The sequence below is a fragment of the Anticarsia gemmatalis genome, chromosome 21, assembly GCF_050436995.1.
Source record: "Anticarsia gemmatalis isolate Benzon Research Colony breed Stoneville strain chromosome 21, ilAntGemm2 primary, whole genome shotgun sequence".
Taxonomy (NCBI): Eukaryota; Metazoa; Arthropoda; class Insecta; order Lepidoptera; family Erebidae; genus Anticarsia; species Anticarsia gemmatalis.
In genome coordinates, this window is record NC_134765.1 from 6,539,454 (window position 1) to 6,567,437 (window position 27,984).

Sequence of the window (27,984 nt, forward strand, 5' to 3'; positions counted from 1 at the left end):
ATTATAGTACTTGTAAAGGATAATTATAATAAAATTATAGGCATTTTCCCCTAACACTCCAATAACACATTTTATGATAAAGCTATTTATTTATCTTTTTGATTAAATGAAAGTTACTCTTCATTTCTGTAGCATACTGACATAGACCTATTCAACAAGTTTCTTTATAGTTATTACATTGTATCTGCATTATAAGGAAAATTTTACTCGTAATTCCTATGAATCGTGAGTCATTGATAATTTTTTCTCAAGCATTCATTTTTTAATATTTTGTTGCAGATTCCTGCTTCGGTGATAAGCAGTGTTGGCACAGTGAGCCTGTCTCAATCATCGACCAACCCAACCCCCAACATAACGATGGCTAACCCTACAAACCCTGGTAACGCGAGCAGCGGCAACAATGCCCAGCCGCCTGCCCAGCAGACCCCGACCCAGGCCCCAGTGCGCAACTTGCCTAAAAAACGAAAATTCGACCCTTCTGTCTTGGAAGAAATCCAACAGAGTTGCCCCAATAACAACATCGTCAATGCTCCGTTGCCGGCTGAATATCAAATGCAGTCTTACCAGCCGCCGGTGCTGCAGCCGTCACCGATAGTGCAACATCCGTCTCCGCCATCGGATCTTAAGAATTATTCCATCTCGTACCCTAATATCGATTTGTCCGAGTGGCGGGACCACAGGGTGTTGGCGAAGCAACGCGGTCTCTACGTGCCTGGAGTGATCCGTCAAGCGGAAGGTTGTAAAGTGATAGTGGAACTCGACGGGCTCGACAATGAGTCCGTGGAGTACAGTGATGTGTTCGGTGCGAACAAGAATGACGTGATCAGTGACGCGAGCCCCCAGATGAGCCATCTGCTCATGGGCTGCCTGTGTGTCGTGAGGACTACGGATCCCAGTCGGGAGAATGTGCAAAATGTTTTCGTTGAAGGAATCGTGTATGAGGTGCTTAATTCTCCAATCAGGATACGAGTTAAGGTGAGTCTATAAATTAAATATGACTTATTCTAATTACAGTAAACGTACCTATTTCTTTGTCTCAGGTTTTTCACGTTTTAACACCTCGTTCAATGTTTCGGATGAACGCGTTTAGTTTTATTGCAGTTAAGCTAAAATATATCTATATCTGTTTATAACAGAGGTTATAATTGATTATAAATTCTGCTCACTGCTCTACCGTGCAGAAAAACTATTGCAAAACAATTGTGCCATTTTTACTTCATTCACTGTTTGATCGACTATTGATTGTCTCGAAGTTATTTTCGAGATCAATTAACGTGACAATGTCGTTTGTGGCATTGCAATGTATTGTTGAAATACAAAACATAAATAGCCACTACAATAAGCGTAGTTCTTACTACTTTTGAATTATAACGTCGGATTTTATCCTGGGGCATACTTCGCATATTTGGCAGCTCAATAGATGATCGCAGTAGGATATTGTCATCAATTAATCAATCCTTAAATCACTGCGAAATAGAATGTATATATTTTTAGCTACGACGTAGTATCTAACAAGGTGTTCAATAATTAGGTGACAGATGGTGACCCATGCAAGGATATGGTGGAAGTGAAACGCGCTGACATCCGACTGCTGCAGCCGCCGTGGGCCGACGAACTGGAAGAGGCAGGCACGCACGCAGTTACCATGCATCCGGGACATATGCGTATACACCACGTGCCCGCACAGGTTCGTACACTAAACGACTAAAACGTGTTATAAAATCACGACTATATTATCCTCGATGGCTATATCAGAGGCATATTAATAGGCCTACGTTTTGCCAGCTTTATTTAGGCTTCCCGTATCGATTGCGAACTTATTGCATGTTATAACTCGGGTATTTTCCCGAACATATTTATAGAAATAGATAGATACCGCTTAATCGATATCATTATTTTCTTTGATTTATTTGATCTATGTTCATAGACATGCTGCAAGACGATCCGTAACAATCAGAAAATTAATGTAATAAACCTAATTACGAATGTAAATTAAAGATCGTTAAGATGTTAACTATTTAACTGTTATTTATTAAAATGATAAGGTATTTGTAAATGTGAGGAGAAAAACGCTGCAGTTCTTTACATGCACGAAGCTAGATGATTGAAAATTCACTTGCCCTGTTACAGAACCTCGTTGTGACATAGTATCATCCCACGGGTTAATGAACTTTTGGATTAATAGATCTGCTAAAGAATAAATTGTTGAACGTTATTGCAGTATATTCACATATTTTCAGAATAGTAAATGTTTATTGATATTACCTAACGCTACTATCGATAACAACCGCCACTATCTTGTAGAGTTCAAAGTACATTGCTGATTCTATGCAAAATATTTTGGAATTACACTACCGTTATTTCAATGTATCGGATCCAAAACACATAAGCCTGCTATCGTTTTAGTATGTAGATTTTTTCTAGAAGTTATGACTTATGCAAGATTAAATAGTGTCTGGATAATAGTGATAGTGTCGTAAAAACTTTCTTTTTATATTCATCCGAAAGTAAGGAGATAAAAAGGGTTATTACCCGGCATTTTTTTGTGATAACGCTGATAATTTGTCTTGAAAATAGTGTGTGGAAAGCAATGTTATATTTCTTACTTGTTATCGAGTTTATTTCGTCTCTCGTAGGTAGTAATTACAACATTCCTTTTGGTTTAATACTACGTGTACATATGGGAAAACATAGCCATCACCTCTTTTTATGCTGGCTTAATACTAATAATTTCCCTCCGTGGTAAATATAAATATATTTTTGAAGAATAATTCTCTAATCTATGTCTCTATTACAAAATAATATTATTCCATTTACATTATCATATCCAGCAAGTACTGCATTCATTATACATTATTCTGTAATATATTTACTTATCAGAGTTAGAGCTTACAAGAGCGGTGATAGCCGAGTGGTATAAGTTGGTAACCTCTTGAAGGTGTGCAATAAGTCTCCAACCTGCTTGGCCAACATGGTGGAATCAAGGCCTAACTCCTGCCTCATTACGGGAAAAGACCTTTGCCCAGCAGTGGGACATTATAATAATTTAAGTTTATTTATTATCTTTACTTAAAATATATTATTGTGTGGCACAGATGGGTGGCGATGGTTTCTACACGTCTTCGCCCATAGCCGGCGCGGGCGCAGGCGGCGTAGTAAACGTGGGCGCCATGTCCAACGGCTCCATGGACTACGGCGAAAGTGACGACGAACTCAGACACGAAGACATCATGTTCCCGGCCGATGTCTCGCACATGGGTAATTATGGTAACATTTCGTTTCGCCTTTTTATTTTATTATTATTTGCAATTTTAAGTAGATAAATAGCATTGGACGACGCACGCTCATTTAATTTTGATTCCAAACTAGTTTACTGTTGTAGTTGTGTTTAGAGTTGTACTATTGTAACCAAATAAATGATAAACTTACTTATTTACTTCTAACTACATACTCGTGCTCATCCCACAAATATAACTCTCGGTTGGGAACGGTCGGTTCGAACCCAGCACACTTGGCTGTGACCAAGTTAATCACTACGCTAAACGTGCAGTTTTTGTATCATATTTTTATTTTACGTTTTTGAGGAAAGTGATTGTGATTGGAATGTTGTTTACCGGAAACTATGAAACGTGGGTTCGAAGTGATATATTTTCTATAAGCAGCCTTGAGTCATTGTAGAACATCAGTAGTTCTTTGTGTTGTTTATTATTTTATACTTATCCCAGTGTAACCCATTCAGAAGCAAATAAAAAAATATAATTTTGAACTAAGTAGGTACTATCATCTGCTGTATGCTATCAGGTTTGACAGTCTCCTATTTCTGCGATCCGAAAGTTGTTGTTTTAGGTCTTGTTGTACTTTTTGTCCGTTGTTTGTATGTTTGTAAAAGAGCAATTTATAGTGCGGTCTTTAAAGAAAACAAACCTATGATAGGTGTTTTCAGATGCAGCATTAAGTTATCGTTATTTTATTTATTTTGTATGATACTATGTTAATTCATGTTACATGTTAGTGACACTGTTTTAAATGGTTAATACCATCAATAAACGAGTATATATAATTTAACACTCACTTTATCATTGAGATATTTTACATAATATACAGTAATTTCCTTATTTAATCGAATCGAAGAGCGGCTGTATGTTGAATAATATTTGAAAACGATTTATTGTTTTGTTAACATAAATCTCATCAGCGATTTTAATCTCTTTGTTAGTTTTTTGTTAGTCTAGACATATACATAGTGCTTTAATTCATTACTCATGTAGAATTGCGGTGCATTCCGAACACCATTTTTTCATTATGACAGAAACTTTGCCTGGTTTATCGTTGGCAAATATGACCCACTTTATATAGGTCGTTGTTTTTTTAGGCGAGGATTAGGTAGAAAGTATTTTGGTTGGTTTTTTTATAGAGTTGGGGAAATGAGATAAGCAATGATGCAAACTAAATAAATTACTGAATGTTTTTTACTTCGATAATGCACATTGGCCGCGATGTTTTCCCGGATTTATTTTTATAAAAAGGTCCTTTGATATCGAACAAGGATAAACCGATTGTGTATTAATTGGTTCTTTTTTAATTCGATTCAATGTTTTTGGAGATTTTCCCAAAAAAAAAACACACATAGCTTGGTTTGGCGACCTATATCGCAACTTTTATGTAATAATATTTTGTTTACAGACACATGCGGCAACAGCAAACGTAGCAGCTTGCAGAGTCGCGGCAGCACATCCAGCTTGCTCGAGCGAAGCCTTACACCCAGATCTCAACCACCTACCCCAAGGTAAACATTCTTCAATAATTTAATGTTAACGTCACTCAATATTGAGTTATGTTTCATGCTGTTTTCATATTAATTGACACCTTTCGTGACCGAAAACTACAGGGATCTTTGACAGTTGGTTTATCTAAGAATGCAGTATGACTGGGCATGGTAGATATAAGCCATACAAAATACCAGTAATGTTTTGGTTTTTTCTGTCACGTTATGTCTACATAAAATACTATAAAACGATAAAAAAAATAGTAGCTTACAATATTCGGCCGTGTTGGTGATTTACAAGCTTATATTTTTATAATGACGCTAATATTCGCGGATTATTTTTAAGTAGTTTGCATCGGGCGGTGGGCTCACACCTACGCGACCACAGAAGAAAGAGAAACCTTATAAAAACGTGTATTCTATTGTACAGATCTCAAGCGGCAACACCGCACAAGTACAAGAAGGGCGACGTGGTATCCACTCCCACGGGCATCAGGAAGAAGTTCAACGGCAAGCAGTGGCGGCGCCTCTGTTCCAAGGACGGCTGCACCAAGGAGAGCCAGCGCAGGGGGTTCTGTTCACGACACCTGTCCCTCAGGGGCGTCACCAGGTCCAGCAATACACCACTCGCGCAGGGATCTGCTCATACTCCGCAACAAAGGTATGTTGTATGAGCACTTACTTTGCAATTACGTTTTTATATATTGTAGGAGTCAAGATTATTTTGTTGAATAAAATCGTCTTGTCGGTTTTTCTTTTTAGAGTTTTTTTAAATTACAGTATAATTTTGTGCTGCACATTTTTATAGAATTCATTACTTATATAAACGTGTGCAGCACAAATTGTATGATTGTGAGTTAGTGAATACGTTTCTACTAATGAATTGTTTCCAGCTATGTGGCGAGTTATCTTGCGCTCGTGAAAATTTTCTTTGTGTATTTAGTTTCTTGTAGGTGTTTTCAAACATTTTATAGCATAAAACAACGAGTACTACAAAATAGGAATGTTGAATATCCTTATTTACAAACATATTGATCTTAATACTCTAGGACATTATATTATGTAACAAAATGTTGTTTATGTGCTAAATAACACGGAAAATAAATAACATAGTACAACCGCTAATGATAACTGAAAAACGTTTTGCGTTTAACGATAAAACGGTCTTTAAATATCCCGTTATAATATTCGCTAGTTTCCTGATTTAAATATAATTATGTATAATACAATTCTTGTAGCATGAATGAGGATGTAGGGGGCATTGTAGAAGGGACTTTACAAATATACAACAAATCGTTGATAAAAAGTAGGTACTTTTAGTCATGAGGCAACTATTTGTAAATCATACAAACATGTGCCATTTGAAATATATAGCCCAGTTTCGTATTTTGCGGTCAATAAGTTTCGGTACAATCATCATAAAAGGGATTTTTGTTGGGGATACGTTCGATTGCGTGTACTTGACAATACAGTGTTCGACAAATAAGGCTTCGTTAAAAGCGAAAATCCCCAACCCGCTTGGTCTGCGTAATAGTGGACTCAATGCCTAACCCCTTCCTCATTCGAGAGGAGACTGTTGCCTAACAGTAGATTTGTTATGGATTAAAAAGGCGAAAATGATTATTATTATTTTATTTTGTTTGTTTGTTACAGAAGCAGCAGTAAATCTTTGTCTTCAAGCGGCACTGGCGTGGAAGGTGATGAGACGTCCCGCGAGTCTGACACTACACCGCCTCACTACCGAGTTAGGGGTCACTTTGATCCTGATGAAACTGAAGCTGCCAATATGCTGGGTAAGTTCCTACAACTAAGGGTACTTTTTATAAAGGGATCTTCTGTAATCGGTGTTAGTAAATTAGCGAAAACCAAGATAATAACTATTTGCGGATCACACAAGTGATAGGACAGGAAAATCGATTTCGTGACCTTTTTTCTTGATTGCAGCGTAGTGACTACTATGACTCAATTGTGACTAAGGTCTACGTTCAGTAATTATTGTCTCTTATTCGTCTAAGGCCTGAAACTAAAACTAAAAAATTAAATACTTTTGCATTTCATGTTTCCCCGGCTATTTGTTGGACTTTATACGCGCTCGGGACTATCCAAACCGCGAAAATGATCGGCATTTTCGCTGTGTAGGAAAATTAATCAATTTTGCGGCTTTTTTCGATAGCCAAAAAGGGAAAGAACCGGTCCAAAAAAGTCCACTCGTGTATTAACCAATATTATTTTATACTATGTATGTTACCTAAAGTTAGCCTTTACGCTGCGTACTTATGCGCTATCATGACTTGACAATGGATTTAAATGCGGTTTCATTGTTACAATTTGCAATTTACGAGGAATATTTTGATATTGTCCTATAAATGACTTGTCCGACAAAACAAGAGTTGTAGCGTACGATTGGATTTCCTCATTGAAGTTTAGTTATTTAATGTATACTCAGCTTTTTTGAAATTCCCATGAAGACATTAGTACTTAGTTGTTTGTTTACGGAGTTAAGTACCTACTATTTATATCTTCAAGGCTTTGTCCACCGCTGCCATAGCATACTTTTATAGTAAATAAACTCAAGTAATAGCTCTTTTCGCGCTATCTCCTCGTAAATGCTTTGGTTGGACAAACTGCCTAATCCAATGTGCGGTTGGCACCAAATTTCCTCTTACCTACCACTTGTATAGTAACTTATATTTTGCAACCGTCCAAATTATAGTAGTATTTAAGTATTTTATTGTCTCTCCACAGTATCTCTGGGCAGTTCACGGTCGGGCAGTCCAGGAGCTTCGCCCGTGGGTGGCGGCGGCGCTTCCCCAGGCATCGGGAACAATCTGTTCCAGCCTATCTCTTCGCCACAACCGCAGCATCACCCTGCTCTGTTCACTCAACACCATCTTATCAGGTAAAATAAAGAATAATTAATATTTTTCGTACTATACGAACACTTATAATAATAATATCTAGCCGGTTAAACAAATTTCAACACTAGTATTATTGAAACAATTTAGTTTTACAGTTCGTGTTATTTTAAAAAAATGTGCATTTCTTTCTAGACCCGAGCTAGTCCGACCAAGTCGAGTCAGCTCGCCCGTCGGCAGTGTTGCCACTAGTGTTATCCGGGTTTCTCCCGGACCCAACTACCACTACCAGGTAAATATACACTTTAACCCTTGTTGAGTATTCTCGTTATATCGAGACATGTAGTAATCAAATGTGTTTTTACAGGTGGAATCAAACAGAAACGGCCAGACAGTCGTCCAAACAAACAGCGTATCTCAGCCGAACGTCATCGGTGTTCAAACTTCAGGACTCAACCTAAACACCATCCATACAAGTATAAACGCTCCGACCACTACCCTGTCCAGTCTGACCTCGTCCTCGAGCATATCGCTCAATCTGAGCAACCTCACGCAGAGCATACAGACAAGTGTAGCCAACATACGCAACGCGAACGAGCTCGCTCACAACCTCGTCGTTCCCCGCACTATCCCGACATCTAACGGCATAGACTCGGAACAACTGTACCGCAACCAGCCCCTCCACCAACGCAACGGTATACACGAAGCTTACCGTCGCGACACAGACATATCCCCCCCTCTAAACAATCATGAAAATTTTCTGAATAGAAGAGTCTCGGACTACGATGATGATGATCATTCGGTATCTCAGAGAGAGAATAATATATTAAGGAACGTGATAGATGCTCGACCCCCAGAACTATCCGAGACTCGCGTAATAGAAGATAATAAGAGGATCTTGAAGCCGGCGGCGGCGAGGCTGTTCCCCGTCGACCTGCCCGACATGAAGGACCATGGCAAGAGGTACTTTGTTACCATGTTGCCTCAGAATACTGCTGAGAAGAAGTATATTCTTATAAAGAATGAGCCTTCCGAGTCTGTACAAGTAAGCGTAAGTGTCAATTTTACATAATATTGAATCTTTGAAACTGCATGTCTCAAACTCAGCTCTGATAATCCTTCTGAATACCTTCAATTTCGTTTTGTTAGGCTATTTTCTAAATTTTTACTGTGCAATCCAAACGAGGGTTATTTGTCAGTAAAGATAGGTACCTAAATTGTTATTGTATAACAATCTATAGTATCGATATCAATTTAGTACACACACTATCAAAGTGATATTATCTTTACGTTATTGCAATTTAGGTATTTTACGTCAATATAACATTGACATAGAATGCCTATTATTGTTATCATTATCATCATAGCCTAGCGAAATATAGAAACATGCTTATGGTCATGTAATTAAATTGTTAACTGTTTATTGTCAGTATAGTATTTAATTATAGGCAATCATAACTTTTATTTAGAACACCTGATTTGGCAAAGCATCAATCATGATGATAAGTAGTGTGAGGAAACGTCGCAAAGCGACGAATGTTTAACACATAATAGCAGATACATAATAAATACTCCTAGGTTAGCACTTAAAATTATATTATTTAAAACTTTTAATCTCACGATACTTAAATCCAGCATAAAAATGCAGCCATGGTCATAAAAATCTCGGCACCTTAGTCAACGTCAAGCTCTTTAGTAGTAGTATGGCCAGTATACCATTTACTGGACATGAATTCTCATTTTACCCACATTTCGGAGGGGGTTTTAATCCCACATTTCTGACTGCATTTAATTGAGTAGGTATTCTTTTGGTTTCTTAAGTAGTGTAGTGTGTAGTAACACATTATTATTTTACAATTGCAGATAGAGTCTCGCGTGAATCACCTGACTCAGCAGATGAACAACAACGACCCGGAGCCGGAGCACCGCTCTCTAGATAATGGAGATCATGTGAGCAATGTTTGTATTATTATACTTACGTCATCTTGTAAACAATGCCTAAAACTTGATTATTATTATACCTAGATTCGATTGACCGTGCCTTTACGAAGTTTTCGTTTGATTCAGTCAAGAAAGCATCATCAACCTAATGAACCTATCCGAACTGTAAATTGTGTTGTTATTGGTCGTCATTTTTGTTAAGTTCTTAATCGTTTACTTATACTTTGCCGTTTGAAACTAAAATGCTATACTACATACTAGTGAAACCGCCAGTTCTAACAGAACTAGATACATAATACACGTTATATAGATTACAATTTGTATGAGACAAATATCTGTCATTCAAAGACCCGAAATTAAATTGTCTACTTCTTTTAGGCATATTCGGACTCACTTCTATACTACCTCTGTTTTGGTTTTTATATTATTAGAGACCTTGAAACGTATTACTTGCATGTACTTATCTAATACTTTATACGATAGGGTAACAGCGTGAACAGCAGCGCAGTGATAGTCCATCCTAACCAGTTGCTACCGGTTCTGCCGCCGCCCACGTCACACACGATTATCGGTGAGTAACTGAGTAATCAATAAACCTGCACGTAATACTAGATACAATACGACACAAGGAAATTTGATAGTAATTGATATCTGTAATTGATGAACATTATATGTAATTATGGGATGTTTAATGAGATTTATGTTTTTGTTTTTCAATGAGTTAATTTGACATTTCTATTGGTTTGTACAATTTTGAAAACAGGGTTACCTGGTAATATTCTCCCTAAGCGCAAAGTCTGCTTATAACCGAATAATAATCGAGATTTTCTTGTCATTAAATCAGTCTAAGGTTGAGAATTAGTTATACAAAGATGCAATTTTTCAGTAAGTTTTTTTTTATTTTATGACATAACCCTACTTCTGCATACTTGCGAAAACAATGCTTACAAAATATACTCATACTAGGTGACCCGCGCAACTTCGCTTGCGTCACATAAGAGAGAATGGGTCAAATTTTTCCCCGTTTTTGTAACATTCTTTACTGCTGCTCTGCTCCTATTGGTCGTAGCGTAATGATATATAGCCTATAGCCTTCCTCGATAAATGGGCTATCTAACACTGAAGGAATTTTTCAAATCGGACCAGTAGTTCCTGAGATTAGCGCGTTCAAACAAACAAACAAACAAACAAACAAACAAACAATCAAACAAACAAACAAACTCTTCAGCTTTATAATATTAGTATAGATTAGCAATAATCAAAATTCATAATATATGTCGTTTCCCAGTGTCGGGCAACACATTTCCGTGGCAGTCGCTGGTGCCGCTACTGAGCGGGTCGCCGCCGCCCGCCGCGCTGTCGGTGCCGGCGGCGCCCGCCTCGCCGCGCACGCCGCGCACGCCGCACACGCCACACACGCCGCACACGCCGCACACGCCACACACGCCCGCCTCGGGGATCAAGACTGAGGACCAGATCAAGACTGAGACTACCGGTATGTATTATCTACTGTTTGAACAAAATAACAAATGTTTGGGGAGTAAAACGTGTAAACTGCACTTTAGTTTAGTTGTAATTTTTACTACTTGCTGCGTACTGTCGACTACAGCGTTACTGCTTTCGTTTGATGTTTTGTCTTCTATAAGTTTTGGATGTTACGGTAATGAGCGGCGTTGTCGTTGCCTTTATTTTGATTACCATGCAGTGACCATGGAACATATATTTTTGTGATCGACTATTATAATGGGATCCAGTATTTCAGAAGCCTATAGACATAAAAAATATGTCGGTGTGTAGCAAGCAGTGGCGAAGGGTCAATATTTATATAAGGCAAGCCGGAGCTATAAGTCATTGTCTAGGTATAGTACCTATCTACATATTATTATGGACATCGTAAGAATGCCGACGCAAAAATAGCGTATTACTGCACAATAACAATAAGAGAGTATTATCTACATTCGACTACAGTCTCTTATTTCTCTCTCTACAGTCTAATAATACATAGGTACTTACCATGCTACCTAATCATGCTTATTTTGTATTTAGTTACTCTGACTTCAGTAGTAACACGTAGGTAACACAACAGCACATATTTTGATAACGTATTTTGAATGATTGATGATTGTCTCGCACTGGTTGTTTAATAACATATTATACTAGCAATTTAGAATGTATTTATCAACAATTAAATACCAAAAACATTACGGAAAAACGCAGAACAGTTTTATAGAAATGAGTTTAACCTATAAATCTGACAAAATGAATATGTACTCCAATGGATACATGCAAAACAATTACTGTTTAATACACTGATACATTCACAGTTATGCACAAACACATTTACTCAGGAATTATGTTGTAATAAACACAAATATTCTAATTTGTTATAGAGCGCGCGAAAGATGTAAACAATAAACAAACATAACCTAATGTCAAACTGGTGAAGAATGAATGTTCGACTCATACTTATGCAGCCTGCTTAGCTTATATTTCGCCATCTCGCTCTTGCACGCGGCTGGCGCCGCGACAGAAACATGCGTAAGATCATGTGTCTGTCGCGGCGCGAGCGCTGTAGCGCGAGGCAACCCGCTCTTCCTCCGGCTTGCTCGCCACTATGCAGCGCGGTGCGAAGCGCGATCCAAAAGGTCGTAAGCGACATCGCCGCCATAGTTTTTATTGTACGCGATTCTCGATCAGCGCCTCCGGCTTATTTCATTATTATTACTTCACGTTGCGTTTTTAGCGGAGCGTAATTTTTAAAGAGTAGGCGTTTTCGTACTATTTCGATTAGATTAATGATTCTAGTTAAAGATTATGTTTTAAATATTGGTGATTATTTATTAGTTGTGTTTTATTTGGTAATAGTAAACTATTAATTTAACACTAATATTAAGTCTGTCCAGAAAGGGAAGCCGGTAGGAATCGAGTTGTATGGAGCCTTCGCCACTGGTAGCAAGTTATGTGGCACTAATCTATATGTATCGTGTCGCAGACCCTCCGATGTGTACGGACGAGGACGACGAGGTGTTCGAGTGCGAGGACACGCCGCCCGCCGACGACAGCAGCAAGCGGCCCTCGCACAACACCTCCGCGCTCAACTCGCCCGCCAGCACTACGGAAAAGGTATGCCACACTTTGATAACTATCGATAGTAAAGTTTTATAACTATCCAGCCCACTTCTACCCATTATTTAGTATACGTCATTTTAAACGGTCTTGCGCTTTTGTCCTCTGCAACCCTACACATTTTACGACCCGTTTAGTTGGGGCAATCTTCACCCGTTTCATAGGTACCCAATACAGTCCCGCTGCTGGGTAAGGATCTCCTACCGAGTGAGGGAGGGGTTAGGTCTTTAGAAAAGCGTCTTAGATAATGAATATTATTGGCTTCGGGTATTTTCGCGATCATTTATTTGACATGCTTGAAGTTGTGGCGCATGTTATGTTGTGTTATAAAAGTTATGTTACGGTTGATCTTCTTATCTTCTTTCAAGTCAATAAATCGATTTTAGAGCAAGTACTTACGTTACTGAATTATCACTGAATATTGATTGATTCCTTAACTATTTTATCAATTGGTGAACGTATGATGTTACAATTGATTTATTTCATTGTTATAAGGAAGTATATATTCAAACTACTGGTACTGTTAACGATTCATTACTCGTTTAGTGAAACGGGACTTTGTTTAACATAAATAATTTAATATATTTCCCTGAACATTTAGGGAAGGATATCATTAATATTGTGAACGATTAGGCAAACAACTCTGTTGTTTACAGAGAGATTTGCATGTAGTTTATAATTGACTAGCTGACCCGCGCAACTCCGCTTGCGTCACATAAGAGAGACTGGGTCAAATTTTTCCCCGTTTTTGGAACATTTTTTTACTGCTACTCTGCTCCTACTGGTCGTAGCGTGATGATATATAGCCTATAACCTTCCTCAGTGAATGGGCTATCTAACACTGAAAGAATTTTTCAAATCGGATCAGTAGTTTCTGAGATTAGCGCGTTCAAACAAACAAACAAACAAACTCTTCAGCTTTATAATATTAGTATAGATAAGAAACTACTAACTAATGCGTATGATGGAAGGATATTGATTATTTCTCTTAGAAAATATTAACTCATATTTTTAATACCGACCAATTATTTGTGCGATCCACAAGCGATTGTTTCGGGTCTGGTTGTACTTTGTGGCCGTTGTTTGTATGTTTGTAAAAGTCCCTGCGATACAAGAGCAATTCTTAGTGCGGGAGTTGCCTTTATATAAAAAAATATGTATAAATTTAGATGGCAGTGGATAATACTCATACACGTTTTGTTTGTCAACAGAAGGGCAGTCGCATCCGTCGTCCGATGAACGCGTTCATGATATTCTCGAAGCGTCACCGGCAGATCGTGCACCAGATGCACCCCAACCAGGACAACCGCACCGTCAGCAAGATCCTCGGCGAGTGGTGGTACTCGCTCAAGCCTGAGGAGAAGCAGAAGTACAACGAACTTGCCTCGGAGGTATTAACACTTTATCTATTTTTTCCACATTTACTACTGTAAAAAAAGTCCCCAACCCGCACTTGGCCAGCGTGGTGGACTCAAGGCCTAGCCCTTCCTCATTACGGGAGGAGACCCTTGCCCAGCAGTGGGACATTAATGGATTAAATTAATTAATTTATTTAAATTTATTACTATAAAAGGAATTAGCTGACGTATAAGTTTTGTTATGTCTCTGTAAGAATGCCTATGAAGTCGAACGTATACGCACACCAAATAGTGATTAGAAGGTAGAAATACTGTTTTATTTATCGTCTCTCCTTTGGCCCTTTCGATTTCAAGAAACCGTTCCTTCTCAGCTGAAATAATGTCTTGCTTTTGCTAATTTCTCTAAAAAATCATCTGGATCGTATAAACAATTGGCCCCAATGCATGTTCTCTTTGAAATAATTCTAAAGTATTTAATTGTTCAGTATTTGTATCGTGGCACTGTGTATAAAATGATTTGCATTGTTGCAAAAGAGGCTCATATCGTATGAGATCTGGTTTCATTGTGGATATTCAAATTGAAAATGCAAATTATGCAGTGGCGTTTGTACCACACTGGAATATAGCGTGTTACATGATAAAATGTATATGATAATTATTTCTTTGTCACCAGGTAAAAGAGGCGCATTTTAAGGCCCATCCAGAATGGAAATGGTGCAACAAAGATCGCAGGAAGTCTTCCAGTAGTAAAGATCCGACTGGATCTATGCCACAGGTAAATATTCCGTACTTCACTATAGCTTTTATCTAGGCTTTAGACTATCTTGGTGGCGCAGTGGTTTAGGCCGCCACGCCGGCCGTTACCATTGAGTCAGGAGGTCGTGGGATCGATTCCCACACGGGACAATTATTAGTGCGATCCACAAATTATTGTTTCGGGTCTGGTTGTACCTACTTTGTGTCCGTTGTTTGTATGTTTGTAAAGGTCCCCGCGACACGAGCGATTCTTAGTGCGGAAGTTGTCTTTAAAAAAAAAGGCTTGGTTTGTGTTCGATTTAAGATAACTTTTAATATTATCGTATCAACTTCTTTTATTCTATTTAACATTTCGACTTCGATGAAAATATTCAAAACGAAGATTGAAGAAGAAATTCCTGAATATCTATGCTACAGTAATTCATAAAAATAAGACCTGTAGCAATTCTACAGAGTTAATGCACGTTCTTCAAATTACTAAATTAAGTCCTTATTCTATAAGCCTTTATAAAGATTTCTTCAGTTTTTAAAATTTTACGTTCTTCCGTGTACAGAGTCCTCGCACGCCATCTGACGTCATCACTAGTGGTGCTCTCACAACTAGCTCTGATTTACCTGTACCCGTCGCTTCCTACAATCATCTTGGTTCTCCACAGCTCAGCGACGATGAGCAAATGGTTAGTATTTCTTGTGTATATTTATTTAAACTTTAGTACAGCTTATATGAAGCAATTTTGTAGTGGAAAAAAATCATTATGTTGCTGAGAAACAGGCAGGCAATTGTCAGTAAAAATATGGACGAAAACATTTAGGTACTTCTTGTATTATCTTTCTTAGCACTTATTCGAAATGGCTACAATGAAGAAGTAACCATATTTAGGAATTAGTCGAAGTAAATACGTCTAATCGTTTGTACTATTTTCGTACGAGAAACTATACTATCCATATGAGTATAAAATAACGATAATTTACTTTTTCAGCCATCACAACAGCTTGAAGAGCCGCCAGTGGCGACTCAAACCATTGAGATCGATCTCAAGTGTGGCGAGAAAGTCACAGACTCAGACTCCGAAGGACTCGACACGCGTGAATATCTGCCCTCGCACCATGACCATACTCGACGACCTAAACCTATCAAGGCTAGGTAAATATACAAATACATTTTTATATTACACTAGCTGACCAGGGCAACTTCCCTTGTGCCACATAAGCGGGAATGGGGCATCATTTTCCCCATTAAAAAAAAAAATTGTTTCTACTCCGCTCCTAATGTTTGTAGCGTAATGTTATGCCTTTCTCAATAAACAGGCTATCCAACAGTAAAATAATTTTTCAATCCGCACCAGCAGTTCCGGAGATGAGCGCGTTCAAAAGGTCTTGAGTACATCTCGTTGCTTACATCACGCTTGTTATACCTGTAGTTGTAGGTGGAGTTGAATGGGATTCATTCACGTTTCTCGTATTAACATTGTTGGTCCCATGACATATTGTCTCGTTACTCACAAGGTTTAGTGTTGGAACTGTTTCTAATATTTTTTTATGTTCTTAGGGCTGGCTCGTCTGATAATCTACTTGGTGGTATTACTGCATCCAGTCCAGGAGGTCCTAAAGGATTCCAACCGACTGGTGGCGCATTCAAATCTACACATGCTGATACTAGTAAGTCTAGAGCGCATAGATTCAATTTTATGTCCTTGACAATGCATTAACCGAGAATACAATATAAAAAATAATTTTCTACTTTCAGGTGACAGTCACAGACAATGGGCATTCACACACGTGAACAAATCTGTGCTATCCAACCAGATCCCGAGCTCTCCTCACCCGACATCCGTGGCCGCTTCCACTCAAAGCCTGACCCACAGCGTGCAGGGCATCTCGCTCAGCACTCCCAACTTGCCCACACCTAACTTGTCCACTCAGGCAGCACTGGACAACGCTATAGCATCTATCATGAACTCGCCGACGTCCACGTGCGGTGTGCAAGTGATATCGAGCGGTATATCGATGGCTCCGTCGTCCGCGGCCACGCCCACGTCAGCCTGCAACCCCGTGCTGAAGGGCCTCACCTTCGTCAAAAGGAATATCGGTGATAATTCGCCTTGTTAGTATAGTGTTGTTATGATTTCGACGTGTGATACACACGGCTTAATTTATTATGATTTAAAACTTTCCCATTATGTAGAAGTAATTAATCGTGTAGAAAAAGCACTTTTAATCTTTGAACACTTTCGAACTTTCTGTCATGGCGCTTCCCGACCTATAACCTGTCACTTATTCTGCTCTGCGTATACTTGTTTGTTTAGTATATTAGAGGGCTTGATTATATAATCGTCTGGCTCAAATATTTTATATAAATCACTTGTTTAATATCTAATATGATGTGGTTATGCTTGACGGTTTTCTCAAGTTGGCCATCCATATCATTGTTAGATATTAATCAATACAGTGAATGTATAAAAGTTATAATATGTTTTGTGTGTGTGCAGGTCCTTTAACATTATCGCTGGACGCGTCGGGCAACTTGCTGATCAAGCCGAGTCAGGTGACCGAGAGTCCGGGCAGCGACTCCATGCATTGTGTACATCTGCAGAGACTCTATGTGCCAACCTTCAACACGGGTCAGTACAATACGCTTTACTATATTGACAATAAAATAAATTTGAGAATCATGTTTGTGTTCACATAAAAATAAATAGGATATTAAAGTTTTTTTTTTGTAGTAAAACCGCCATTCATAACTTTTAAACTCTCGCGTTGCATGTTTAATGTATAATAGAATACGGGAATTAACGCGAACACGCATTTTACCTTAAAAAACCTAATGTTTCGGCGCAGGTTGCACTCGCCGTGGTCCCAGGCTGACTGACTGACAGTCATAATATCGGAATAATTTAATTTCTGTTGAGACTGTAATTTTACTTAGTTTCTTATTCACATTGTACAAGTATAGTACTACGTTATTTACTTGTTTTTATAAGTAGCTAGTAATGTTTTGTATTTGCCTTAGAAGTAGAGACAAGCAAGCCGTACACTCAGAGCCAACCAAGCGGCCAGTCCGTCATCGTATCGCAGAGTAACAATAACCCTGCGCCTAAAACTACCACCACGTAAGTGTTACTGAACTTCAAATATGTATTTACTATAAACAATATGGAGTTTTAAAACACTATTATTATAATTGGGAGTGTATATAATTCAAGCTATAAATGTTGTTTTAGTCAATGGGAGAACCCAGTGGAGGAAACTCGTCCGTTCCCGCTAGCCCCCACTCCTGCACAGCTAGGCAGGGCGCCACTACAAAAACGACTTAGTCGAGGTAAATTTGCTTTTTATCGTTAAGTATTTTTACTTTGGGTGACCAATGCCTATTTCTATAACAGCTGTTCTCTGAAGAGATAATATGTATGTCGTCCCATAACCTCTTAGTCAGTAATCTATAGCCGAACCCTTCTTATCCTTGGAGCATAGCTTTAAAACCTGTATCCATATCGTTCGTTGTCTATTGAAATTCACGACGGGAAGAAACATCTTGGTAAAATATTTCGCCAATAAGATTATTGCAACAAACGAGCACAATATTTATTATCAACTTTGTATTCTGTTAGGCACATCAACTGGTTCCACGGGCAGCAATGAGCCGGCTACATCTATCAGCGGACCGAACAGTGGCTCCAGATCCGAGATCCCCACTAGTTGCGGCAATATCGACGTGTCGAGCCCGCGCGCCGACCCCACGTCGCCCAAGCACAGCGACCTGCCCAGCCCTTCGCATAGAAAGAGCTTGTTCAAGAAGGGCAATGAAGATGGACGCGATAAGTATGTGTTGCTTTTTTTAGTATTGCTGACCCGCGCAGCTCCGACTTCTTGTTTTTATTTAATACGGCGCATTTTCAAACTTTCACAAATAATTCAAGACCAAAATTAGCCAAATTGATCCAGCCGTTCAATTTTAGCGAGACTAACGAACAGCAATTCATTTTTATATATAGACAAAGCATCGCGTAGATAATAGTAATTTACATAAAGCACCTGTAAAATCAGTAATTATAACAAGTACTAAAGAATTCAAAGTACGCATCAAAATTATTTTGTAGCAAAGTGCACGGAAATGTTATTGATTATGGTTGCCCGATTATAGGGTCTCTTATAGGGTCGTACTAAAGTTCACGTCAATCGACAATAGATTGTTTTGTCGATCTTTAGCATCATCGATGTATTGAGTCATTGGTGTAGTTAAAACTGTCGTCGATGTCCATTCTACTATACTATTTGTTCTAATATTGTGTTAATTTTGTTCTTAGGGTGTTAGAAACAGTGAACTTTGAGCAGAAGTTCAGCACTCTGCCACAGTTCAAGCCGGAAGCCTGCAGCCCTACCATGGTGGTGCCTAGGAGTCCACAACTTTACATCAGGAAGAAACTTAACAAGATTGGCATGGGTATGTTATTATTTACCATTTAGTTTACCTTGAAACCTTAAATCTTTTGTATCACTAATTTTAGTGTGTAACAATGTATTTTTCAAAAGGCAGCGCAATAGAAAACTATTACATTCTACTATAAATACGGAAAGTTTAATTTTTGCGGTAACCATGTGTTTTCATAGTAATACAGTGAGTTGAAAATGCTAAGAAAATAGAAAATACACTACGATCTCTATAAATTTACGTCTCAACTATTACTCAACATACTATATCTCGACAGTACTCACTAATATATGAATTGAGCTTTCAGTATTTAAATTTTAGGGTTAAATTGATTAACTTATTAATGTCCAACTGCTGAGCAAGGGTCTCCTTCCGTAATGAAGGAGGGGGTTAGGCCTTGAGTCCACCACGCTGGCCAATTGCGTGTTGACTCGAGTTGAATATAAAACATATTTATATTTACAGAGGAAGAAGGCACAGTGGTGACTCCGCAGCTAGAACCAGAGGTGATCAACGGCAACGGCATGCCGACGCCACACTCATACGGCACCCCACACACGACCACTACTAACAAACTCGTCGGGAACACGTTCTTCGGACCAGACTTTAACCTCGAATCGTACAGAGGTGAGATCAGAGGTACCTGTATAAATGTTTTATGTTTTGTTTTCTATTATGTTTGTTTATTTATTTTAAAATTTATTGTTTTTTTTTTTCATAATTAAGTTTGTTGACTCAAATATATTTACAGATATTTGACCGTTGTCTTATGTTGTGTATGTCTTTGTGAAGTTTTATGATCTTCAAACAATTTTGTGACACATATGTTGTACTGGATCTTCTATATTAGGATATTTTGAAGCGTTTTGTGTATAAAAGTATTGATAGTCACAGAAGAGTGGCAGTCACCGTCGCAATATTGAACATTTTGCGTTTCTAAATAGTTGCAACGGTGGAATAAAAGTTTCAATTGAGATAGTGTTGTAATTGTATGATTGTGGTCCAGCTGCGGTATCGGAGGGCATGGAGGAGATGTCTCCGCGCACCCCGTGCTCGGCGAGCGCGGCGGGCGGGTCGGGCGCGCGCGGCGAGGCGGGCCACCGCCGCGTGCTGGAGCAGCGCCGCCACCTCGTGCTCAAGCTGTTCCAGGAGCACGGCATGTTCCCCACCACGCAGGCCACCACGCACTTCCAGGTACACACACCTCCCTTTATTATTATGATACGTCATACACGCACCTACATTTTCGATGTTTGTTTTGGATAAAGAAAGTGTTGTCGTATACATTTTGGTAGATAAATATGCCCTAAAGTAAAGTGAAGTTTTTTTATTCCGAAAGTTTATTCCATCATTGTAAAAAGGATCTTCCTTTTCTTTTCGATTCTTGATACTGTTTTAAGGAGGAATATTTTCCTTGTATTTTCCCAGTTAGTGTATCTGCTTTTGCTCATGTGACAATGATTTTATGAAATGACTTGTATTTTGCAGACGACTCACATGGACATATTCCCGACAAAGATGGCTCTGCAGCTAAAGATTCGCGAGGTGCGACAGAAGTTGATGGCGCAGTCTAGTCTCACGCCACACTCCGAGGTGAACACCCCAACTAGTAAGTATCATTATAGTATTTCACACATACTCGTATAAGTATCTTATTAACCCAATGAAGAAATACTGTTTTCCTTAGAATAGAGAATTTAAGTTTACCAAATGTCAGAAGCAAATTTACTGTTCCGTAAAATTCTTATACCTATGCCATATTTTTGACCAGAAACAGGATCACTGAAATCATTGTAGTTCTTTTTTAAAATCTAAATATGTTCTTAGATGTTATATTGGTGCTCATCATATTAGAAACTGTCTGAGTGTAATTATTAGGTGCCAGCTATGCTTTAGCAAGAAGGAAGTTTTCACAACAATTTAACTTTGTATTTCAGTAAATTCTCCGATCGCGTCCGCGACTTTGCAGCCGACGTCTACGGCCAGTTAGCGATGCGGGTACACCATCTCTATTGTAGTACAGGAATAGTAGTAGTAAGGAATTTAGCTGATGACAGTCAAACATGCTCTTAATTGTTATACCTACCAATGATACTATGGAACATTGTGTACTGCACTGTGAACCGTCTGTCCTGCTTCCATAATTTATGCGTGTGCAATATAATTGTATGATTGTGTGCAATAAAACGTTAAAAGTTGGCCATATGAAAGTCTAGGAAGCAGGCAACGGTTCCATCGATCAGTAGCATTTCCAGTGTACTTGTTAGTAAAAGTAGTAAAATTACTTCAATCGCAATTTCAATATAACGGTCACTCAGCAACTCTCACTGAAAGTGCTAACTCGTTAAGGTGTTCATTAGTGTTCCATTGTTTCGAGTGTGGGGTTTAATAGTTCGTCATGTAATAAAAGCCATATAGACACAGTATCTGTATCAAGGAACAGGTTACAAAATCCGTGTATGTCAATTAAATGTATTCAAAATAAGATTTTGGTGATATGTCCAAAATGTAAACTGTCTTTAGCTAAATTCTGTGTATTCCGTATACGATGGAGTTGACGATGCGAGAGGTCTCGTGACTATGGATTGATAAATGCATAAGCATTTAAATACAGTGATTAGATTAATGTATAGCTACTCGTTTATAGTATTTTATTATAATTCAGAAAATACTTTTTTAATTAATAAAAAGTAAAAAAATCATAAAAATTTAATTGGTAATGATAAGTCCGTGAGAATTGGCGATGCATGGTCTAATTGATTCGTTGGTTTAAATTGTATGTTTATAGTAGTTTTATCAGAAAAGTAATAACCGTGGTACTAATGGCTTTTCCCTGTTTTCCATAATATTATTTTTAATTTTAACAAATATTCCTATAATGCGAGTAACGACAATCAAAGGGTTAAATATTCATATCTATTTAGTACTTCATATTACAGATAATATAAAAAAGAAAATAACAAAAAAATATATCCGACCTCTTCTTCTGGGCGTTGTTTTGTAATGTAACATTGTAACGTGTTATTGTATGTTCGTTATAGTTATACGAAGTGAATCCCAGATTGATACACATAATAATAATAATATTCGCTTGTAATTGGATCATGTAACAGATAGTTTTTATTTCATCGTATCAAGCACATCGTCATCGTGGCACGATCTCAATACTTATTTGTATATTTGTATTTAAGTACTTTCGTTTGGTGTGAGTGCTGTATGATTGGAACTGAATAATCTTTGTGTTGTGAGACGTTGCACTTATTGAATTAAGTCGGGATCTATGTGAAGCCATTGCTGAAAGTATGTCAATGCTTATAATAGAGGGTGAAACGTGCCAGGTCCCCGGTCAGTTGCTGAAATCATTTTGTTGTATTCCCTCCTCGCTCAAAACGTTTCAACAATTTCGGTTAAACTAGCATTGAAGTGATTTGCGGCCTATAGTAATGATGTGCCAGCCAAACTTTGTTAAAATATTAGAGCGATTATTTTTTTACTAAAGTAGAATATCGATATTAGCCATTCGCGGGACGCTAGAAACCATGAATCGGTTTAGAAATGTCTCATTAAATGATTGCCTTGGCTCAATTGAATTTTGACCGAGTTGCGTGTTTATAAAGTCTTATGGAAGTCTGAGTTGTAAATTAATTTACTCCATTTTAAATATTTATAACTTGATTACGAATCAGAAAATCTGATGTCGTACATTCTCGAAAATATATAATTGTAGTATTTTTGGTTCACGTATACAATAATAGCAATATCAGTAGTTGAGATTATGTATAACGCTTGTCAGTCGGTCGGATTGTCCTGCCTTTATTGATGAATGCATTTACGAAATAAAAAGATAAAACTAAAGACACATCGGTGTACTTATGCATGATAATGTTTGTAGAGTTTGAATGTTATGGTGTATGTGAAGGCGTGGGTTGGTTGTAAGGCGACCGCGTGCTATGCGATTCCTGCAGCGCCTGGGCATGAGCGTGTGGCTAGCGAGCGGTAGACACGCGGTCGACTTGCCCGGCCCCGAGCGATACGAGGAATGTCATGTACTACTCGTGTAGTGAGTGTTATATTAATGTTTGGAACGTTATGTCTGTAGTGTGTTGTAGTGAGCGGTGACTCAGCTCCCGCGTAAGGAATTTTGGTGCGAACATTTTCACAATCGTTAAGTCTCTAATTATTTTGTATTGTTTTCTATTTATGTTGTGATGTTGGTCTTCCAAGTGTTTCAAGTTTATTTCATTTTATTAGATTAATATCTACTTATTTAATTATTCTTAATGTACGATGTACAGTGATTTATCAATCGCGTTATCGAGTGGTGTTACGGTTCTGTATGCCATGTCTGAGTGAGTGCGTCGCGTCGCGCTACTTGACGTTACTTGACGCCACGTGTGAAACGTTTTAATAAATAATTATATTATTACACTCTTCTGTCAGTAAACGATCGATGTAGCGATCTATTTTTAAAACATAACTGCTATGGTTTACAAAATAGCTCAAATCAGTAACGACACTAGATAAATCAATATTTATACATTATAATAATCTCATTGTAAATATTAGTTATATTGTATACTAGCACTAAGTATTCCTGGCTCTCAAAGTAATTAAGTTTTTATTTAGATAATACTAATTATATTATAGATAAAAAGATAAATATATAATTTATACATGTGAAATTTCGGCCAATACAAATGTTATGTATATCAAAATTGTATTTTTTAAATGATCTCTTCGGCGTTAATAGTATTTAGATAATTGCTTTAGGAGTCCGGAAGTGAAATGAATTTATTAAAAATATAAAACTTAAGAGATATTTTCGCACGGTTACATGTTGTATCTCGATAGGCGCGTAGGCGGGGGCCGTGCCAAAACTCGACCGTTCCTTCCGTTCACATAATATGTTATATGACTACATACACCACTGTACTGTACTGCGTACCTTATTGATGTTCTAGCTGCCAATATATTATATGAAACCGTCGAGCTTTGTTACGCGTCCTTGTGTAGTCAATTCATCATAATCGTCATTGTTGTCATACATTTTAACTCATAAATAATAGAACTGTTGTTACCAGTTAGTAGTAATATACACAATGTATAATTTCGTCCTTAATTTGAATTAGTTATTCGTCCGAGACGGCGTCTCCAGTCGCGTACTTAGTGATCAGACTGTGTACTTTATATTTTAACGTTCAGGCATGCAGGGTAATTAATTCAAAGTAAGGGAATACAATAAAACTCTTCTCTTAAACAAACAATATTATTGTCTCAGAATAAATCTACCTACACGATTGGTTTTATCAATTTTACATTATCAATAATAAATAAAAATATTTAAATCAATATCATTATAATGTGTCAAGTGTATTTTGATCCGAGTTAGTGAAATCACGTTGATCTTTATTACGAACTTCTGTTGCGAAACGAGTTTATGATTCGATAATTTTAACGAAATTAATGTAGGTTCATATATTTTACGTTTTTCACGCGCACTGCAGCATGTATGTTTTCATAAAATTTCATAATTTTTTGTTTTAATCAGTTTGAAATAATTTTGTATTTTAAATGTCTTCAATCAATAGAGCCAATAAACTTAGTAAAATAAATAATGTTGCATTTACCTTGTCATATTGAATGTTTATGAAACTTATATGAAAGCATAGATGATATTATATTTACACACTTTGTTGCAATATCTAATAAATATAATAAAAAATAGAAGTTTTCCTTTACGGTTTATGAATGCGATGGTTTGTACTAAATGTTTCAATTTGTTTTTAAACTGTCCATATCTTTAAGTTTGCCCCCTTGTTGAAATATTCTAGTTTTGAGGGTATGTTGAGTTTCGAGTGAATGTCTTTTAGTGTGTTATTGTAATAACAAATATGAAAAATCTTAATGGAAATAATAAGCTGCATATTTCTAGTGCCTTATTGACTTTCAAACCTTAGTACTTACAAGATGCGTTTGATGTTGCATTATATATGTATGAGTATGTAACTATGTATACACTATTACAGATCCATGTTTCATTATTTCTAGGCTTTGTCAGTCAATAAACTACAGACAATAGGCAGTTTTCTTTATTAGACTGAATTAACTATGTTGCATAACAAGTTAAATGTTATATTTTAAGAAATATTAGCAATTATTTCGAAAGGACATTTTAAATAAAGCATTTCATATTCGTTATTTATTTCTTCTACATAAGGTATTAGTGTAATTGTTTAGTCAAAATGGTAAATGTAAATATCTTGTTTAGAAGATTTATTTAGATTTTAAGTGTTCAATTTAATGTATATTAGATTGAATTAGAAAAAAACAATCATTAAGAAAAAATGGATATCTGAATCAGTAACCACTTTTACATAAGCAAGTTTTTTTAAATGTTTATGAATCCAACTAATGGACCAATAAGTGGCACTTTTAAATTAGACATTGTAATCAACAACAAACCAACTGTGAGCAAGTATTAGAGAACCAACCCATAGTGTTGTGGACAGTTTGTTCAAGCATATTGGATCATTGTATGAACTTATGTTAAAACATAAAAACCTCGAAAACATTATCTGTTTTTATTTTACTCCAATCCCCTCTTCCCTTAACAAATAAGCTGTTACATAAACATGGATAATTCAGAAATATATTGATTTCAAAGGGTTGTTAAAACTAAGAAACCGTTTGTAAACAAATAATTTATTTAATCACTATTACATTACATAACAATTAGTAACATAAACTAATATTTGCCTAATACACTAAGAAACAGGGTCTATAGCCTTTATCAACAAATCAGGTTTCTCTTCTTCAAGCATTGAAAGTGCAGCTTGTAAAGTCATATTGTCACCGGGATCAGTTAGAACTAGGTACTTTAGAGCTGGCATTCTAGCTAGTGCCATAATACTACCAACACAGAGCTTACACCCACTCATGTCTAAATATTCTAAACTCTGTCCATTCTGGCCAGCGATCCTGTCAATACACCACACATCTACATGTTTACTGTTCCTAATACAAAGCCATTTGAGAAAATTCAGGTTAGCCAAGTTCTGTAGACCCTCATATCTTATGCCATTGTGATGGAAATCTGTGCAGTCAACAGCTTCAACAAGCCAGCCATCTTCATAGGAGTCAGGCAATTTCAGTGTGGTTATATCACCCTTTATCCACCTGGGAGAGCCCTTCAGTCTGTAATTATAGAAAAATATAGATTTTAAGTACCTAACGCACAACAAAGATAGCTATTCAGTTGAGATTTATGGACACACAAAATTAAATAGTAATTGAATATTTGAATGTTTTTATACCTCACAGCTGCTTGTCGAAAAGTAAAGAAGTGCACTGCACCCAAATTAGACCCAAGAGTAGCAACTCTTTCTTTTAAAAACTTCTGATTTTCAATTTCCTGAAGCTGTTTCATATTTGCCCACCAGTCTTTTACCATTTTCATATTCAGATTAGGTATTCGAGACATTGCAGCAAGTACATCTGGGCTTGGGTTTTTCTCCACGAAAACGGATAGTTTGCTTTTCCATTCTCCATCACGCTTTATCCATGGCTTTCTCCAATCAGCGTAAGCTTGTCCGTGCACTGTACGAGGTTTCTCTCCTTCTTCTTCACGCTGATAGATAGATTTATCACAATAAGTCCGAGCAATCGTGTAAAGGGGACGATAATGCCTATTAGGTTTTAAACTTAGCGCCATCTTTTTTTGTTTTATTTCGAAACTGGATGGTGTATTCACATTGCAGGATTTATGTAAGAAAATGTGTAAACAATTTGAAAAATATCCACAAAGCAGAGGTTATAATGTTTAGATTATTACGTCAGTATGACATATTCGACAAGTTCGTTCAGACTGACATTTAATATTTCGTTCAGGAACTTAATTAAATTTTAGATTCTGGTGCATAAGTGGGAAGGAAGTGCCATCTGGTGCCACCGCTACGCAGAGGGCCACGGCTAAATCTATTGGTAGGTCGAATTCAAGCAAAGTTTTTATAAAAAGTGAGTACATACGTGGAATTTAGCGTAACAGGAAGATCGTGTATCAATTAATCCTGATCCTCTCCCGTGACTTATCAGTCGCGTCGGTGAAATGGACTTAAACAGTAGGAATGGAACCATTTATCTAAGCAACGGTGGGTAGAACAATGTCTACTCATAGGTATTACTGTATATAATGTAAACTTTAAAATTTGGGTAGAAGTTGCTTATATGAAGGTTACAGAACGCCTACTTAGTTACCACTAATGCATTTTTTGGTAATTTACCTCAAGCAGTAAGTAGCTCAGATTAAATATTTCATGTAAATTAGAAAACAGCAACACTTTATTAATGGCAGAAGCCTTTAAATAGATTTCTTGGTCATATTTCATCAAGTCACTTTTTATTTCTCTCTGCGGGCAAATTTAATTATCCCGTCGTCACGTCTTGAACATAAAAGCTTAGTGTTTTTATGTTTTTTCTCGAATGAGAAGTATTTGCGCTTTTTGAACAGTCTCTTTCAGGCAGCTGCTACTTAGTAAACAAGTAATAGAAAAATAGCTGAACGTACTTTTTCCATAACCAGTTTGGAAACATGTAGCTCGTTTATTGAAAAGTTGCTTATGACTAGGTAATAATTATTAGATGTTCAAAGAAAGTGTTGTATTTTCAGTGTATTGGAAAAGATATAACACCAACAGTTAAATACAAAAGAAAGTGTATAGCTGCTGAGTCATATTGTCATCATACGACTCAGCAGCT

General features: G+C 37.3%; 2 protein-coding genes across 9 annotated transcripts in view; one reads left to right on the forward strand and one right to left on the reverse strand.

Moving 5' to 3' along the window:
- The window catches only part of cic (Putative transcription factor capicua), a 37,004-nt gene extending 11,203 nt beyond the window's left edge, over positions 1 to 25,801 (forward strand). The window contains exons 3-30 of one of the 8 annotated variants that reach the window (XM_076128889.1): positions 280 to 975; positions 1,532 to 1,687; positions 3,096 to 3,267; positions 4,684 to 4,786; positions 5,196 to 5,426; positions 6,419 to 6,558; positions 7,511 to 7,664; positions 7,816 to 7,912; positions 7,988 to 8,671; positions 9,484 to 9,579; positions 10,045 to 10,132; positions 10,850 to 11,056; positions 12,554 to 12,684; positions 13,899 to 14,078; positions 14,719 to 14,820; positions 15,356 to 15,478; positions 15,782 to 15,945; positions 16,351 to 16,460; positions 16,549 to 16,890; positions 17,291 to 17,422; positions 17,812 to 17,911; positions 18,023 to 18,120; positions 18,410 to 18,620; positions 19,106 to 19,242; positions 19,696 to 19,869; positions 20,237 to 20,424; positions 20,719 to 20,839; positions 21,168 to 25,801. In XM_076128889.1, the coding sequence (XP_075985004.1) occupies positions 280 to 975; positions 1,532 to 1,687; positions 3,096 to 3,267; positions 4,684 to 4,786; positions 5,196 to 5,426; positions 6,419 to 6,558; positions 7,511 to 7,664; positions 7,816 to 7,912; positions 7,988 to 8,671; positions 9,484 to 9,579; positions 10,045 to 10,132; positions 10,850 to 11,056; positions 12,554 to 12,684; positions 13,899 to 14,078; positions 14,719 to 14,820; positions 15,356 to 15,478; positions 15,782 to 15,945; positions 16,351 to 16,460; positions 16,549 to 16,890; positions 17,291 to 17,422; positions 17,812 to 17,911; positions 18,023 to 18,120; positions 18,410 to 18,620; positions 19,106 to 19,242; positions 19,696 to 19,869; positions 20,237 to 20,424; positions 20,719 to 20,839; positions 21,168 to 21,220 (5,190 nt within the window). In that variant the 3' untranslated portion in view covers positions 21,221 to 25,801. Of the gene's footprint in view, positions 1 to 279; positions 976 to 1,531; positions 1,688 to 3,095; positions 3,268 to 4,683; positions 4,787 to 5,195; positions 5,427 to 6,418; positions 6,559 to 7,510; positions 7,665 to 7,815; positions 7,913 to 7,987; positions 8,672 to 9,483; positions 9,580 to 10,044; positions 10,133 to 10,849; positions 11,057 to 12,553; positions 12,685 to 13,898; positions 14,079 to 14,718; positions 14,821 to 15,355; positions 15,479 to 15,781; positions 15,946 to 16,350; positions 16,461 to 16,548; positions 16,906 to 17,290; positions 17,423 to 17,811; positions 17,912 to 18,022; positions 18,121 to 18,409; positions 18,621 to 19,105; positions 19,243 to 19,695; positions 19,870 to 20,236; positions 20,425 to 20,718; positions 20,840 to 21,167 lie in introns of all 8 variants that reach the window. The other 7 variants (XM_076128891.1, XM_076128888.1, XM_076128887.1 and 4 more) reach the window with 7 other exon arrangements.
- A 112-nt stretch (positions 25,802 to 25,913) lies between these two features.
- LOC142982398 (distal membrane arm assembly component 2) lies at positions 25,914 to 27,079 on the reverse strand. The gene is made up of 2 exons (XM_076128893.1): positions 26,544 to 27,079; positions 25,914 to 26,424 (listed from the first exon to the last, which is right to left on the reverse strand). The coding sequence occupies exons 1-2, from the start codon at positions 26,939 to 26,941 to the stop codon at positions 25,995 to 25,997; spliced, it is 828 nt and encodes a 275-aa protein (XP_075985008.1). The 5' UTR covers positions 26,942 to 27,079; the 3' UTR covers positions 25,914 to 25,994.
- Positions 27,080 to 27,984: the final 905 nt, after the last annotated feature.